Below are 18456 nucleotides of genomic sequence, written 5' to 3' on the forward strand. Positions count from 1 at the left end.
ATCTCGAACTCAGCGATAACTTGCAAACCTAGACAACAGTAGCTGCGAGCGCCGGGTGAACACTCATACATGGCTCGCCTGAGTAACTTTAAGTAAAAGCGTATATTGCTTTACTCACCGTCTAGAAATACACACGGTTAAACTAAATGTAGTAAAATCATGTTAATTCGACCCTCTTTATGTCGGGGAATGCGGATAATTTGGACGTGTTCTCTGATCCCGGCCAACATATCCATCGTTTAATGGAATCAAACTCTCGTGAATTCGGTCACATTGGGGCACAACCCGGCTAATTCGGACGATCCTCGGAGCGCGCTCAGCGCGAAGCGCTGCAAGTGCGCAAGTGCGCACTTGCGCACTTGCACGTGCACCGCTACATGGTGGAGCGTCCGCTTCCAATGCGGGAGGTACCGGGTTCGATTCCCAGTGCCGACCGGGAACCCACCGGTTTTTCGATGGGTAGAGGAGTACACCGACCTGGCGCTCGGTTGTTTCTGGGTACTCATCTCGAAAGGTGGCCCCATAAGGTTCTGCAAAGACCCCTGGGCGCACCTTAACGCACCACAGCCTTGGTGAAATAGTTGAGCATCCGCCTCTGCTGTGGGAGGCAGAGAATTGCTGCCGCCGGGTACCTTTTTATTTATTTATTTAACAATACTGTAGGCCTTTGTGCAGGCCCATACAGGAAGTGGTTAGAATATGTACGCTTGAGCATGGGAATAGTAAAACTGTATGAACGAGAAAGTTGGATAACAAAGTAAAAATAAAACGAAGCTTAGCAAGTAACCATTCTAGCAATCAACATAAGAAACGTTGCTGCATTACCTACCGGTAAAATAGGGACAAGCGCACTTCCGGCCTGGTGCTCGGCAGAACGAAGTTCATAGTCGCTTGGGAGGGCACCCACCCTGTGGGAAATTGGCGGCATGGGGACCGCCAGACCTAAAAGTATTTTTCTGGCATTTTTCTGCACATCTCAGCAGTGCACCGCAATCAGTAATTATGGTAAGCAGCACTGGCCTCCACTGCAAGGGCACTGCCAAACACCAGTCAAGGTGATGTGCTGCTGTGAGCTAAGATGTCTTCCTAACCCCAGGATCGTGATGTGCCACTGCAGTAATGTCACTAACAAAGTACATGTAACCAAGCACATCATCAAAACATCCCTTGCTTTGTGATGGCAAAATTTGGGTAGAAAGGTAGAACCTCATAAAAGATGGCAAAATTATGAAAAAGGCCAGAAGAGAATCCCTTGTCCATGAGCATTAACTGTAAACTTGGGCAAGTGCGCAAGTGCCGTATGCGCATACGGCACTCAGCAGCCTCGTTTTAACTTGATGCATTGTGCGCGCAATACCAGAAACCTCAAACATGGCGGAAGCCGTTGAAGACAAAGAGCTTCCAGCAGCGGCTAGTATAAAACTCGTTTGGTACCTCGTGATGGATGACCTATCAATTGTCGGTCATTTTATCTGCGAAAGAACTATCGTCACGTGCTCGTGGTGGTAGTGGCGGTACGTAATAATGGAGTGGTGCAGCGCACGTTTCGTACTAATTAAAGACAGGAATCTGGCGCCGTAGTCGCATTGTGATAGAATTCGCGGGATAAACAAAATTGCTGCTTCGGCACTGCTCTTGTGCAAAATATAGGATTTACGTATTCACCAAGAAAATCAGTGTATTGATCTAACAAACGCTTCTTTATTGTTTTCCTGATTTTTTCAATTATTCGGCATTCGGTATAATTCCGACATTTTTTTTTTGTTCCCGTGATATTGCAATTAATAAGAATTTGCTGCATCTATATGCGTGGGGGTAAAAGCACCCTGCATAAATTTTGCCTTCAGCAATACATATAATATATGAAGGGTAATCATTAGGGACTGAATAGCTGACTTCTGACACCCAAATGCTTCTGCATTATGTTACCAACAGTCACAGCGAGGACAGTGTTATGAAGAATACGACAATGGACAATGTATGGTTGGTTATTTTACAAAAAGTGATGACACCACACTAAAGATATCGCCACGCGCGCTTATTTTTCTATTTTAGTGTAAATGGCTCGTTGCACGTGTAACCACTACCTTCCGCGCGCCGCGCCGCGAAACATTCGCAATAATTTTAGATTGTTCTGATCAGCTTTAGCGCGCACAGCAAACAGCATAGAGTTTATAGTGGAGCTGACGCGGCCGCCGATAATAAGGCCGGAATCTTCGATGTCACATGTATAAATGGCGACGCGCCTCACCGCTGATCAGATTGCCGACGACCGATGTCCGTGCTGGCCGCTTTCGCTGCGCTAAATGTTATTCCTTTTTCTGGACACAAATTCGCCCAATAAATCTTTTAACCTTGATCGGCAGCGTGTTCGTTTCTTCACTGTCACAACCACGTGACAATATAAACCCTTGCGCTCTAAAGCGAGGAAAATGTCCGTTGAGGCGTTTTTTATTAGTATGAACGGTGAGCGCATAGAATAAGTTCGCAGTAAGCCTAAAACATAGCAAGAATCCTTAATAATATGCCAAAGCGGAATATTCGTGAAACATGGAAGCTACATAACGTGACCACAAATAAATTACAACGACTTAACGGCGGCGCTAGCCTGACACTTTGATTACGACACTTGCAGTGACGTGAACAAAATATCCTTTAACGATGGCGACAACCAAATCACCATGATGTCATATCGATGAATGTACAATGGCTACACAAAGCGAGTGGTGAGAGGACCGTCAAAGGATAATTTTCCACGGACTTTGAGTTCGATGCTGCGCAACCGGCAGCTCAACAGAAGTTGTTTGTTTAATGTTTATGTTTTTTGTAAATATTTTTTGTACCTGACATGGCCTGCTCGAAGTATTAGGCAGCAAAGGTCCTACCACAGGGAAAGATAAAGTCAGCTTTTGCAAAATTCTTTTTATTTTGAAAGCACTGTCACTGCATAAAGACCAATGTAAATTCGCAGGTTGCAATGCTATCACAAATATGTCAAGCCAATCCAAATAACACCTCTCTTTCACATATGACGAGACCCATTGATACAAATTCCGCAGGCAGTCGATGTCTTGATGTGATGCTCGCAGCCAGCGATCCCATTTGTGCTGTTTATCTCCGGCTGCAAAGAAGTTGTGAAATATTTTACCGACAGTGTTCTGGCTTGTCTCCATGCATTAGGGTCTGAAATATTAACTGGCTTTGAGTGAGTTTCATCTCCAATATAAAAAGATGACTGATCACCCCTTCATAGAAATCGGTATAACACGAAAGTGAAACGTGTCGGCACAGAAGTAGTTTACTGTTTTTAGTGCATTGGTATATGAGAGCTTGTACAATGTCTACTGTTGTTTGACAGATATAGCATCGCTTGATGTGGGTGCATCGCACTCACGTTGAAGCCTATAGGCACATCTCCGTACCAACGACAAACGCCCATGATCATGATTTAACCCTTGCGGTAGCTGAAGTTCATAACATATACGTGGACACCGCATATGGTGAATTCCGCGAAATGATGGCATCAACAAGCACATAATAAACACTAATTCTGGATATGTACTCCTTCAGAGCGTCGTGAAATGCGAAGAGAAACGCTACGCGTGCCGTGCCTTCCCTCTAGCCTAGCCGTTACTTCTCACAGGTCGAGCGGGGAACGCGGTGAGACAGCCAGGCGAGCGTCGGAGAGCTATTTGTCGATATGGATGGATGCTATGAGCGAGGCTTGCGCTAAAGCCGCCACCTCACGGTGTGTTAAAGCGTTGACAAACGTAAACTTGTATTGGAAACGCGCCGAATGGGACGGCGCGTTTTTTTTCTTTTTTTTTCTAGCCTGGTGGCATAGATGTCACCGCCCCGTTATAAAGGGGATGCTCATAGCATCCATCGATCCAAGATCACTGTGAGAGATAAGTGTGAAATATAGAAGGTGGGTTCATGTCGCTTCCGCAGTGTGTTTAGCGGTAGCTCAGTAGGCTAAACGCCTGCCAGGATTCGTCGCGGACCGAGAGGTCAGGGGTTCGATTCCCGTCAACGGAGCTTTTTGTTAGTTTTTTTCTTTGCCATGTGATGGCGTTCATTTTGCTGACGTACTTCCGTGACGGAAATACGTCATGAAAATCGGCATAAAACACTTTCGTGTTAAAAAGGCTTTACGGCACACAAAAGTACAATATAACGTGGGAAGTTGAACCGGACACGGCAAGATACACACAGAAACCTACGGCATTTGTCCTGTTCATCTGGCTGCGTCTCGTTGAAATTCGCCGCTTAAAAACCATGTTAGTGAACGGCTGCAGGAAAACCTATAACCTGTATAGGAAAACCTATACATTTAACCACAGTGAATAGTTCTGGCACTTGTTGCCTAATTAGTGCAGAAAGAAAACCTTCGTAATGGTTTCAATAGAAGGAAGCAGTTCGATCTCTTACGTCTCAAGCTGAGAGCGTCCCCAATACATTTCAGTGCTGTTTGCGGACGTCCTCTAATTGAGACTCGGCTTTAAATCTATGTCTGGTTGGTCTTCACTTGTTAATCATACATACGCTAGTGATATGTGACAATTCGCAAAGAAAGTTCATTTCGGTGACCCTCTTGTGAAGTTTTATAGCGCGAACGTTTTATAGTGCGAACGCTCTGCAGAAATCTTAGTGGTCAGATGAACTCTTATATTTATAAAATATTCAATGAAGCGCTTGCAATCTCATGGATGAAGAGAGTGGTTCACCTTGATGTGGAGACACTTTGGCGACGCAAACTACGCTGCACCGTTTGTTGTTGAATGGTTACCACTCGGTGATGTATCGACTGCTTGGTCACTGCAATTGGTTTCGGAGTCGGAAATGACGTTGGGAACTGTGATGGCAACCCAGTATTTTGCTGTTGCTGATCATTTGGTTCAGAGCTTGAGGATGTCACTCGCGTGTTCCACGGCTGTGATGGCGGCTGGCCATTCAATGATGGTTGAGTAGGGTGGTTTGGAATAGGTAAACTTGCTCCTTCAACATGTTGCGCCGCAGTATTCTGGTGACCCCCTGGAGAAATTCCACCTCTCCACGAGTATGCTTGCCCCTGTTGTAAACCTTGTGAACCTACCCTTACCACTTCGCCACTCGGATTTGGAAGCATGCCCGGATTGGGGAGCGTGCTCGGATTTGGAAGCATTTGAACAGCTCTGTTAGCTTGCTGTGCTACCGTGCTCAGCTGCTGGACCCCTGCAGGGGCTCCGATTCTCCACGATAATTGCTGCCCCGGTTGTGGATTTGAAATAGTCATTTGAGCACTTGGGTACTGCTGTGAATTTTGTGCCATATTTCTGCTGTTCCATTGCTGTGGCTGACCAGTCTGCGGATTGTAGGACGACCCTGCAGGATTTCCCCACTGCGGCTGCGGTGACGTTGATATCCCTCCAGAACCGGAATGCTGCAGCGTTATTTGGGACTATTTAGGGATAGGACACCATTACTAAATTGCTGCTGCGCGTTTCGCTGAGGAATTTGTGACCCCATATGGCCCCTCCATGATTGTTCTCCTGGCATCTGACTGGACACTGAGGGTGTGCCAGTGCTGTGCTGGTGTCGGGATATATTTTGCTGGATTCCGTGATTGGACTGGTTTAGTGATGATTGCTGCGACGGTCCCTGACCATTCCACGGCTGCCGTTCAGATTGCTGGGGAAACTGAAGTCCGTTCCCGGCGCCTTGCGTCGGTGTATTCACTGATGGAGATAGACCATTCCACGAGTGATGTGGCCGCTGATGTGAACTAGTTGGCCCCGCCGGAATGGGGCTAGACGGCTGATGCGCAGGCGATAATATCGTTCCCGAACTTATTTGCCCCAGTGTTCCTTGCTGGTGATTGGAGGACGGTGCTCTGCCGTTCTGCTGCGGTCTCATTGGTCTACTTACTGGTAACTTTGGTATCTGTGGTATCTGCTGTGGAAAAGATGGCGCCCCTCCAGTATTCGACTGAGAGGGGAAGTTACTGCCCGGGGCACCAGGTCGCGGATTGGAACTTGGCGCTTGTGGATTGGGGATCCATAGTTGTTGCCCAGGTGATGGCACTGTTCCTGGAGTCGTTGGCCCTTGCATTCCTTGCTGCTGATTGGAGGACGGCCTTCCTCCACCTTGCTGTCGGGGCATTGGTCTACTCGCCGGGAAACTGCGGTATCTGTTGTGGAAACGATGATGCCCCTCCATTACTCGGGTGGGAAGGGAAGCTATTACTGGGTACACCAGGCACGGCTTGTGAAGAGCCTTTTGTCTCTGCATTCGTCAAAAAATGATTTGTAGGAATGTATTTTATGTGAGGTAAGCATTGCATAGTAGCACCAACTGCTACCTAAACGTTTTGCTCAATGTGTGTCCACTGGCACTGATGTCAAAGTATTGAGTTCATACGTTTTCATGTCAAGCTGATAGACTTTCAGGCAGAAAACTTGAGACGAGACAACTGACCGCCTACCACCTGTCTGAGCGTGCAATTGATTTTGCGTACAGTGAACTTTTCAAGCTCAACTACCTTAAAAATTAAATTAATCATCAGCTTTAAAGAAAATATTGAAATGGCTCTCGCTTCTAGCGATGTTACAAGTTCTACCATACACCTATTCCCAGTCAGTTCCCAGTTCCTGCTACGATTGTGAGCCTGTTCACTTGACTGTGGCACGAGATAGAAACATAAGCAGAACGGTAGAGCTTTATACACTTGAATGAACTTCATTACAGTTAATTAAAACGAGGCCAGGCTGGGAAAGAAGGCATAAACCGTGAAAGAGTCGCGCCAATCAGAGTGCGCGTACTCAAATGCCGGCCTACTCTCTGTTCGTCTTTAACATAGGTGATTGATCTTCACATTGTAGTCAAACTAATTTTCACTTTATGCGGGGAGGGCGATGCCGTGCATTCTGACGCCTTATACCTACTCCTCTAAAACGTTTCATAGACTCAAACTTGCCAAAACTACAGTTTATGTGGCCAATTTATTCAGCATTGAGTGACTGAAATTCTGGCACCCTGACGTGAAATGATTACATGTGCAATTACAGAAAGTGCGACACAACGTGGCCCTCATACACTAGTTAGGGTATAGTTCTATCATGTTCCTTGTACAGACTACGTTATTTTCAGTACGACGCTGATACTGGTAAAAGTGAGAGCGCACCTATTTTAAGGAATTCTGAAAACGTCTTCAATGAACTTGCGTTTTAGGGAATTGTCACATTCAACAGAGCCATTTGCGTGAAGAATACTTTCTAAACACATATGGCAAGTACTTGTTTTGTGGTCCCTTCAGGCTGAGGTATCTCATTGGTTTTCTTTTTAATGTATTAGTGTTTCCCACAACATCAATGACCTACGAGCCTGGAAGCATGATTTGGGCAGGCCTTGATCTGTACAGGTGGTGTTTATGACAGTAATGCCGCAGTTGTTTACTATAGGATCGGTGGCATGGAACGCTTATACTGTATGGATGAGTCAGCTCGTGATGGCTCCTTAGCGGTTCCTCTCAGAGGAAGTGATGTGTGCAAAAACAGATACGTTACATACATTACACCAGGTGCGCGGCATCTGCGTATTTATTCATCACTTTCATTAAATTTTCAACTCAACGCGCAGCATAGTAACTACAATAGATAAGATATTAACAGAAATTGGTCTAATCTGACTGCAGCCGCAATCACTTACAAGCAGTAGTGGTGCTGAAATGGGAAAATCGGAAGAAGGAGAATTTTCTCCAGGGGCTCGTTCTTTTATCAGACACATCCAGTTGAATCCATCAGACCTTTAGGCCAGGGAAAGCATAAGGGCCATTAATTGTTGTCTTTAACTCTAGTGTATTAAAAATGACGTGAAAAGTTGTTAATACCCTACCATTAAAGAGAACGGTTAATGGTCCCTGTGCTTTCTGTGGTCTCACTGTCTGTTGGATTCATTTGGCTGTGTCTCAAAAGGGAAAAGCGAGTTATGCGTAGCGGTTTAATAAATATCGAGCCATACTTCTTGCTTCTGAACATGAAAGCGTTCACAATTCAAGGGCCTAATTCTTTATGTATTCTAAGTACAGAAACATTCGACATATACACATACTTGCCCGGCATGTGCGCTGGCATTCTTCCAAGTTGGGGAAGTTGTTTCCTTTGTACGTGCAGCCGGGCTCTGAGAAACATGCATCTTTTGCAGTGTTAAAATAGTAAACAGTTACCAGCCGAGATGCGCAACTAGAAAGCGGGCGATGCATGAAGCAGACTTCCACTGAAAGAAAAGTGGGTGATATTTTAGAACCAGGAATCGGTCATGTCATGGCTACTTTGGTGATAATAAAACTAATCCACACTCACAGCTTGCAGTATGTTTTGCTTCTTCATAAAATCATTCTTCATAAATACAGACACACTGCGCTTACCCAGTGTCCCCTTAGGAATAGGAAGTTGAAAATTACATAATCACGAAAACGCAGTGCATATGAAAGGAATACGTATCAAGCGAATGCGACTGGGTATCATATTGCGATACGTTTCACTGCAATGTAGAGCGCCAAAATGCCCCTTTTAAAAACACTACCGTCACGATGGCAAGAAAGGCTATTCAAAGCATTGTACTCTCCATTTAAGATGGCGGACTGTTGGCAGGCCAGATGGCTGAGCGATATTCTGTTAGAAAACGCGCTACAATACCATTTTACATTGAATGATTATTGCACACAACCCAGTTTTTAATATTGCACCTACATGTTTATATATACCACTGTATGTGCAAGAAGAGTACGCAATGGGAACAATAGTATGATCTCATCGGCCCGCGCTTAGCGTATACTTACGAGTTGAGACGCATTAATTACACACAGGTCACAAAAATAATCAAATAAGAAACACCAAGAAAGCATGGTTACCAAGTACGAAAGGAGATATGGAAGGTGATGTACGCACGCGCAGAACATGAGATCAAACAGCAAAAGTTAAAACCACAGTTCCAGAGCAGCTGCCTGCAAAAAGCTCCTCCAGTATTTTTACTTGACTCTGATCGTTTATCCCAGACTTTTAAGACTCTTCTTTGAATTGCAGTAAGTGTATGATCTAGTGATGCCACATCAACGTACCAGATCCAGCGTTGCTGAATCGCTTACATTGCAAGGTGTGAGTACGGGCTAGTTGGTAATCCATTAGAAATCGTGATTGCAGCGCAAAAAGAAGACACGGGACAAAAGAATATGTTGCTCCTTTGTCCCGTGTCTTCTTTTGCGCTGTAATCGCGATTTTACACCTACATAAACCTGTCCGCGCCTTCATTTGGCCTGTACACGCCATCTGCATGTCATTGGCTACCACCCAGGTTGGCCACTTGAGTTAACATGCTGGGTGCAGGTCCTTTGCAGCAGCCGCTCCTGTATTTCATCCAGGAAATACAATCATATTTATTATGGCGAAAGCCTTAGATGCCCCATCGAACGCGAAAATTTAACGGCGTCCCGTGTCGGCGTCCACACGAGTGATGCAAAAAATCATTATCACGCGATGACATCACCATATACGTCTCCATTAGTTCACAAATAACCCAAAAATGTGAGGTCACTATGACATCATAGTGACGTATCATGATGACGTCATCACATGCACTTTAGCTTGGTGAACGGTGGAACCATCACGGAGGCAGTGCCAGACCGTGTAAGGTGCCTCCGGTCATGGATGCAATGTAAAACCACATTATGTGCAAAAAGCTTTCGGAGGGTGGCGACGCAGCTGGAACAATACATCGACTGAGAAGAAAAAGGAGATGGCTTTCACCTTCCAGTCGTCTTAGATTTGTGCATAAAGGACGCTGTGAGTTTTTCTTGAATTGATACTGTAGGCATGCTGACGGCCCTCAAAAAAAGCAAAAGCAAACTATCATTGTATTTGTCCCGTCCTCCCTCTGCGGTATTAGTTTTGTTAAGAAGGCGAAAAGCAGTTTTGATCTCGATGAACGTGCCTTTAGGCGCCTGTACACATCCCCACTGGGTCACCATACATTTGCTCACCGCGAAACTGCATGATATTTAAGCGGGGTGAACTGTGAACAGTGTAAGAGCGCATCAGCGAAAGCATAAGTCTCACCTGCCGCATTCGGGCCTACATTAACCTTGTGTCTTAAGGTCTAAACTGCAGTTCATACAGACGAGACGTTCAATTGCGTCGCAAAGGGTTAACAGCATTTAAAATAGAGCGTGTCGAAAATTCTGTCATGGCGTCCACAGCTTTTATCACAGTAAAATCTTGTTCATTGCGTCTATTTGCCCGTCTTTCACTTAAGTGTTCGGGTAGTTTTTTCACCTTGTTCGAGCGGGAATGAAATGCTCCAAGACCTCGTTAATTCTTTTTGTCTCGGTCAAGTTTGCACAATAACGAAACACGCACTTTGTTTGGCTGCTTGACATTTTTAAACGTGATCGTGTTAGGGTCGGTCAACACTGTCGTACATTCTTGAACCAGAATGCGGCCGTCTCGGGCGTGTTCGAAATTTTGATATCCTTGTCTGTAGCTCGTACCCGAAGTTGAGCGCTCATGTGTGCTTGCCAAAGCTGCTCTCGCCACCATGCCATGAGTATCCCAAGCTTTCAGTCTCCTAACGGTTCTGCGACGATGCTGACGCTGTCGCAAGCACAGTTATCAAGGACAGCTATAACCTGGTGTTTCAAGAAATGTGTCAAAAATTCTCAAAAATCAAGAAAATACGATATTTCTTCGATGCCATCACAATTATAACGTCTGTAGCCGCAGATATTTTAAGATAACTAACGACATAATTTGGGACAGTAATTAAGAAAGTTAAAGTAATGAACATTTTATTTAGTGGAGTTAGGGGCTCCCAATGTCCATTGGGAGGATTGAAGTCATCCATGGGAAAAAAGCCTTATGCATATTTGAGATATCGCAAAAGCGCCCTCTAGTAATAGTTGCGACGTAATAAAATTCACCCAAATTCAATGGTGAAACTGAAACCGAAACGCGGAAGAGCTCAACTACCATATTCTTCTGAGACGTCCAGAATGAATCAGCATCGTTATATCAACCGACTTCGTTGTGTAGGTGCGCGGGCGGCGATTGCAAATGAAGAACGCATCGCGGAAATACCTTAACGAACGCAGAACTATACCTCTGTATTCGTCATCGAGTGTGGTGAACAGTGGCGTAATTCTCGTCGTCTGCTTGTTGCGCTTATCGGAGCTTCGGTTTCGATTGCACCGTTGAATTTGGTTGAATTTTTTTCGCTTCAATATTTATTGGACGCCGCTTTTTCGAAATCTCAAAGCTGCCACGGCATCTTCGCATGAACTTCAATTCTCTCATTTGACAAAACCGCCGAGCTGCCGTAATTAAAAAGTTAATTAATGTATGTTTGTAATCAGTGACCCAAATGATGTGTGTAACCATCTTAAGATGCCTGCCGCTACAGAAAAAGCAATTGTGAAGGCAAAGAGCAAATATTGCATTTTCCTGATTTTTGAGAATTTTGGACAAGTTTGTTGAATCACCCCGTATAACAGGGGACCGCTATTATTATTTATGGCATTTATTGTGAATGGTGCTTCGGCGGTACATTCTTTTCTGTTTTACAAATAGAGGGGCTGACAGAGTACAACTAGAGGGGCCGTTCGCTGCACAAATATTAACTACTTTTTGCAGGAGACTGAAAAATAGTATATTTGCTTTCCAAGTTCCCCAAAGTCGAGCTAGTACCCGAAATGACACGTTTTCTGGAACTCGACTCGTTTTTATGGCGGGAACTGGCAAAATTTGGTTATAAAAAAAGGAAAAATGGTCTCGGGTAAGCTGTGAAATTACTTGCAAATACCGTGCAAGATTGTATATTAATTTAGGTGCACGTTAAAGAACCCCAAGTGGTCGATATTTCTGGAGGCCGCCACTACAGCGTCACTCACAATCATATTGGAGTTTTGGGACGCTAAACCCCAACATTATATTCGTTATTTTGTAAAATAATTCAGGGCCATCGTGAAGGTAATAATAATGGCTGGAATTTGCGTGCAAGAACAACGATACAATTGTACGGCACGCTGTCGTGGTGGATATCCGAATAGCTTTGACCACCTGCACTCTAAGAAAAAAGAGAGTCAAAAGAGGGTCATGGAACCGTGACTCTCTTCGGGTGTCCACCTGACCCCTTTTGGAAGGTACAGGCAGAGAAAAAGAGTTAGCATTTGGGAAGGAGTCACTGGACCCTCCTGAAGCGCGTTTCGATTGGCTTCGGATACGGAAGAGCCGCCGTATACGCCATACATATCGCACGCTCGCCCTTTGGCGCCTTTGTGGCGCCTTGCTCGGCGACGCAGACGGGGTTGGCGCCGGGGTGGCGCGCCGCTCACCTCTCTCAGTCGTCTCAGTCTCCTGGTCTATTGGAATGTGTTGCGTGGTGGCGTGATTGTGTGGTTGTGTTGGTTGCGCGTCTTCGGTGGTGTAGACGCCGGCTCCGTGCACGATGTGACGCTTGCGGAATATTCATGGAGCTGCGGACACCGACAACGGGCCCCAGTTAACGGTGAGTGTACTGCTTTCGTAGGTACTAATTATACAGCTTTAGCTGGGCGTCTGCAGCAGCTCTGCGGAATCTGCCAGCCATTTCCAACAATAGCCTGTATCCGCGGGGCTGTTGCGGATGCCCAACTAAAGCTGTCAGTTAACGAGTTGCCACCGTTATGCGCGTTGCTGTACAAGCTCCCATAAAGTGAGCGATGCAAACAATAATCGAGGGTCATTTATTGCTGATCGCACGTCGTGTCTGCACTACTGAAGGTGCAAGATGTCGTTTTGAGATGCACTTTAGTCTACTTCATAATAACATTTCCATCGACCTTGAGTGTGCTGCGTGCTTCTGCGCGTGGGAACGTGAAAAAAAAAGCCTGTGTACAGAACGCTCAGGCGCACTATATGTAATGTTTTTTGTTGGCTTAAAGACGGTAGTTTGATATGCAGATATAGTACGGTGGCTTCCACAATGTACGCGGTAGTCATTCAAGTTGGACACGCCTCGCCGGTAAAGTGAAAAAGCTCTAGACTTTCGACGGCGCGCGTTGTTGCGGCCGCCGGCGTGCACTCTTTTCCCTCGTTTCTGTTTGCTGTTTTCGTGGTTTGCATACACTGCGATGGGAGTTATGTGCGCTAATTCTAGCATATGACATGTCTGATCTCGACGTAGACGGCGTACGCACGCGCTGGGTGTCGTTCGGGACCTAGTACTCGCATCTGTTTATCTGAGCATTTAAGGATGGGTTACGTTTGTAAAACATGCGGTCAATAACCGCTCACGGCATGCCCCTGGCTGCCGGAGGATGTGCTTTGTTGTTTTGTTGTTAGCCTTTATTATGTCTATGTGAACCACTTATTGTGTAGGTTTTGCAAACCTTTACTGCAATTTCATTTTCTCATCATAATATCACGTTCTGCTTTTCAGATACCGTTTTTCATGGTGCTCACGCTGGACAGGAGCGACAACCTAGCAAGCCACAAGTCTGATGCCTCAAGCCGTCACCACTTTTTGATTTATTCTTAATCACACGGAAGAAATATGGAAACATGATGGCGATTTCTGCTGTTCATTTAGCACCATATGACACTTTGCACATCACAGTGACACATTTTAGTTGGCTATACTCGTAGAAGCATGTAAATGAGGAATACCCAAACTTCTTAATTGGAAATCACAGACCATCTTTTCGCGCTTTCTATATAACTTTGCTGGAAAATATGTGTTGTTTTGACGAGTTTTATTAAAATAATGCTAAAACTGAACTATTCTTTTTTTACAGTCACTGGGCCGAACGGCAAGTATTATTGGACTTGGTTAAAATGAATACTCCACTATTTTCAACAGTAGTCGCGCAAAAGTAGAGCAAGGATCAAATGAGTAGCTTAAAATACTCGTGGAGTCGCTTGACGCTTCGGTGTGGGTCACTTGACCCCCGTAGGAGTGTTACCGCCAAGAGTCGTCTGACTCCCTATAAGTGTTAACGTGATCCTTCGGATGAGAGTCTTTCTACTCTTCCTAGAGGGTCGGGGGACTCTCCTAGGGCGAGCCGACCCTGACCCACCAAGAGAGTCGCCGTGACTATTTAAAGAGAGTCCTATACGTGGCAAGTCAGAACTCTCCGAAAAGAGTCACGCGTACTCTTTTTTTTCTTAGAGTGTGGGGTTATTGAAAGCGCGCCTAAACCTAAGTAGAAATACGCCCTTCTCGAAATCCGACAGCAGTGGCCGAGAATTGAACCCGCGCACTCGAGCGTAGCAGCGCGACGCCTAACCTGCTAAGTTACCACAGGGTTCTAGTAGAACTCGTTGCTGGACTGGTTGGTGCATTGCATCAAGGAAATATACCCAGCCGAAAACAGACGAACGCAGGAAATGGTGAAGGAGGGAGGAAAGCGGCTAGACGACAGACTCTTTCACCGTTTCCTGTGTTCGTCTGTTTTCGGCTGGGTATATTTCCTTGATGTTAGCACAGGCTGTAGTCATCGTGTACCTTATAGCTGCCTCACCTAAAATGAACAACTGATCTGCGAAAGCAGGTTTTAATTAATATATATGAGTGCAGTGAATGTAAGAACTAGTCTGATGTTGTGTGCTAAATATTTAATATTGCTAGCATAGCAAGGCCTCAAATTCTTGTAAATCGTATTCAGTAGTGAAAATTTCCGTGAACTCTTTGAACTGGCAAAATGTGCGGTAGGTGAACGAAAAGACATAAGTGCGTTCACGAAAAAGACATATGATTTGTAGTAGTGCTGACTCGTCCATTAAGGCTAAAGAAAAGAAGAAAGAGTGCATTTCTTACTGCTTCTACAGGTCTGGCTGCATTCCATGAACGTTGAAAATGGGGCGGAGCTGCAGCAGACTGGCTGGCACAAGCTAGTTTTTCTGTCGTACTGATATCTGTACGCTGAGCATTTGGTAGAAGCTTTTACAGGTTGAGAAAGGCTGCACCTGTGGTCGTGAGCTGTGGAAAATATATTTATCATTAGCAAGATACATGCCAAATACAGGAAACAGAATCTATTCTTCGTCCGTCCTTGCACGTTCCGCCATTGAACATCCATTTACCACTGGATGTAGCATTAGTGCAACTTAAAATGGTAATTACGATGCTTAGACCACAAAACATATTTCACATTACTCTTTACTAGGAACGCTCACGCGCCAGAGATTATTAGACATCAGAGAATTTCGCTCCTGCTGAACGCGGCGACGGCCCGAAGAAAATTTCTATAAATCTAATAATCTTGTTTTCAGTTCAATTCAAACTATGAATTCTGTGTAGTTCATTTTTTTTTCAAATGGGTAGATAATTTTTCAGAAAATAAATCGAACCTAAGTATAACACGGTGTCCTATCCTAATACCTTGGCACTGTTTTCCTGAAAAAAAAGCGGCAGTGCAGATTTCAGTTCCTCAAAACTTTCGAAGAAACGACGTTTTGAACGTAATGCGGATGAACCTCGACAACATATCTGCCCCTCCGCATTGACTTTCATCAGTTCACGAGCCTCTTGTAGCGCTGTCTTTTTAATGCCAAAGAATGTCATTTCATTTAATCAGGTTTTCTTACAAATTACAACGTGAAGTTGAAGCTTCGATAGGCTGAAGACAGAAAGTAGTTTTTCGAACTCCTGGCGTATTAAATACAGGCGCATGATGTTTGTTTATTCTCGACCTTTATTATATTGATGGCGCGTTCCGTCGCCCTCTATGGAAACGTCATGAATTAGAGTGTCTTCTAGCGATGGCGTAGTGTCGAATCTAAACCCAGTGAAATACACTGAGGTGCTACTGAAGGCTCTAATCCAATGTGCTCGGCACTTGGATGAGTTGTAATCTCTCTTCTAATGGCAACATAACATGCCATAAACAAATAAAAATGTGTTCAGAAATAAAGCACAAAAAAACCGAAGGATCACGTTCGGGCTACAGAGCAACTCTTAGTAGATGCCGGACTTCTTTTGTCTTACGAGGTAGCGGAAAGATAGAAAACATGGGAGGCTGTTATCTAGTTGGCCTGTTGCTACCCTTAGGGCGCTTACTTTAGAGAGATTCTTCACATGAAAATTCTTCTTACAAAATCTTTGCGCTTTATTAAAGTAAGCACTGCAGCTTTAAACACCGCCAGGTATTATCATCTTGTTGCACTAAAAAACAATTTTCTGAAAATTCTTCCGACGAGGCTTCAACCAAATAGCATCGGTGCGAGGCATCGCAAGCTTAATTACGATTCCGCAAATATAACCTAATGCACAAAATGTCCCGATAGTCCCCAACAAAATGCAAATTTACGTTACGTGGCATCTATCTGCACATTATCTAGGTCGATATTATTACTTGCATAAAGATTTGTTACGGTAATTGTACCGCCTGCCATATGTAAGGAATGTAAGTGTTTAGCGTATATTAGTTTAATGGCATGCTGTACACAAACAATAAACTGCACATAATATTTAGTGAAATTCAAACTGAACAAACAGCACAGAAAGTAATGAAGACAATTCTTGATAAAATACCTGTAGGCGGTGTATTCGGTGACCAAGCAATCGATATTCCTGCTAATAATAAAATACGTAATACATTGATATTTATGTCCATTTTCATTGACAGAAACCATTGACTCTCCTCGACGCAAGTGTAAATAATTCTTTATGAGCCAGCGACGGCATTTTTATACCATGCGCCTGACGCAAGGCGCAGAATAAACTTGAAAGGTCTGACACAATCTTCCTCGAGTATAGAGAACGTGCTGAATCAAGCACTTTGACAATACGTTTGCGCGCTAAGCAAATCTTTAGCTATTGTTTGCGCTTTCAAATTTAGCGTGTAGTGACTGACAGGCATGAAAGATGCAATGCACGTAACTCTTACATAAGCTGCTGCTGCATGTCTGAGAGCCTTTGGTGACACAGTGATCCGAGACCATTATCGGTATTGTTCTGTTGACAAGATTATATATAGATATATATATATATATATATATATATATATATATATATATATATATATTATATATATATATATATATATGTACACATACACATTGCGTACGTGCGTTTCTATACGCACCGTCTCCGATGAAAGAAAGACATATTGTAGGCATGTCACTGTCTAAAAAGTTCGCATACGCTAAATATACATTTTCAATTCACTCACAGGGTTGCCAGCCGGTCTGAGAACTGGCTAACCTCACTGTCTTTTCGTTGTTCTCCTTCTCCTCTCCTTCCTCAATTCACTCAGGGGCATCTTTTTCTTGGAAAAATAATCTCAATTTATTTTGAAGTCAGGACGTCCGAATGGCGACTGAAAGACAGCTGCAAGGACTGTATTTCCCGACCAGCCAGTATTGATGCTGTTAACCTCTTCGTCTCAACAACGCTTTGTAATGTTTTATTTAGCGACCGCTACACCAGATTTGTAGCTCTCTCTCTCTCTCTCTCTCTCTCTCTCTCTCTCTCTCTATATATATATATATATATATATATATATATATATATATATATATATATATATATATATATATATATATATATATATATATAGTGAGAGAGACAGAGAGAGATGGGTAGTTTCTGCCGCTATGCAAAAGTCAGGTAGGCCTGTATGCTCAGCATATGCGTGGATCAAGTACGTGCACCTGAAGACGTCTTCTTCCACTGGCGCCTTTGCTATTCGCTCAATCACTCGCCGACAAAAAAATGAAGATCATCCTGGCGTGCAATGCCAAAAGAAATACTCATGGGTCGTTGTGAGGTGTCAGTCATTGTGAGGTGTCAGCCGCGAAAGCGCGGCGCCTTGGAACCGCATTCTCTGGAGGGGCCCAGTAACGTAGTTTACGTGGTACGTGTGACATACTTAATCCTGGAGAAAAAAGAATAGAAAGCAGAGCGAAGCCAATTTTTCAGGTGAACGGGACGAAGATGAGCTTTTATGAAGACAGCATCTGGGAGGGGGGGGAGTCCTGGTCGTGCGAGGTAAAGGAGAGTACGGGCTGACGACATTCTTAACATTACTGTGACTTCCCATGGGGCCGTGGATTCAGAGGCGTCAAGGCGATCCTGCTGAAAAATAGACAATAAAATACGATGGTTCTCGGTCAGAGAGAGAAAACTTTTATTAGACGGACAGTAAGTGAATGTGCGAGGGTCCCTTATTCCAGGAACCCTCTGGCCTGGACCGCCTGCCGGGCCCGCGCGACGAGTTGGCGCTGGTCGACCAGGTCCGGCTTGGAGACTCGGTCAGAGAGAACAAAGAATGGTGTGAGCTCCTTTGGAGACGCAGTGGTGCGGTTGTAAGCGTGTCTAGCCAAGGGCATTATGTGATCCCTCCCAGTTTGTATGGCCACAACTGTGCACTAAAAAAGTTGCGCTTAAACTGCTAAATGATTCCGTTTCTTCAGACTGGTATAAATTGGTAGTGTGATGGACAGCTGA

General features: G+C 44.5%; 1 protein-coding gene across 5 annotated transcripts; it reads right to left on the minus strand.

The window, feature by feature from the left end:
• Positions 1 to 2911: 2911 nt before the first annotated feature.
• On the minus strand, positions 2912 to 16994 carry LOC119402068 (uncharacterized). 5 transcript variants are annotated; one of them, XR_007417143.1, is made up of 5 exons: positions 16540 to 16994; positions 14824 to 14985; positions 8089 to 8253; positions 4728 to 6264; positions 2912 to 3121 (listed from the first exon to the last, which is right to left on the minus strand). XR_007417143.1 is itself a non-coding variant. In XM_049418492.1 (2 exons), exons 1-2 carry the CDS (start codon positions 5309 to 5311, stop codon positions 3112 to 3114), a joined length of 594 nt encoding a protein of 197 aa, XP_049274449.1. In that variant the 5' UTR covers positions 5312 to 5434; the 3' UTR covers positions 2912 to 3111. The 5 variants fall into 5 exon arrangements, 1 of the variants encoding a protein (XP_049274449.1); XR_007417146.1 differs by lacking the exon at positions 4728 to 6264; XR_007417144.1 differs by lacking the exon at positions 16540 to 16994 and having other exon boundaries at positions 14824 to 15747.
• Positions 16995 to 18456: the final 1462 nt, after the last annotated feature.

This window comes from Rhipicephalus sanguineus, chromosome 8 (genome assembly GCF_013339695.2).
Source record: "Rhipicephalus sanguineus isolate Rsan-2018 chromosome 8, BIME_Rsan_1.4, whole genome shotgun sequence".
In the NCBI taxonomy this organism is placed as follows: Eukaryota; Metazoa; Arthropoda; class Arachnida; order Ixodida; family Ixodidae; genus Rhipicephalus; species Rhipicephalus sanguineus.

Bases quoted from the DNA above. Each gene is read 5' to 3' on its own strand.
- LOC119402068 (XM_049418492.1), bottom strand. From the start codon at position 5,311: ATGGCACAAAATTCACAGCAGTACCCAAGTGCTCAAATGACTATTTCA.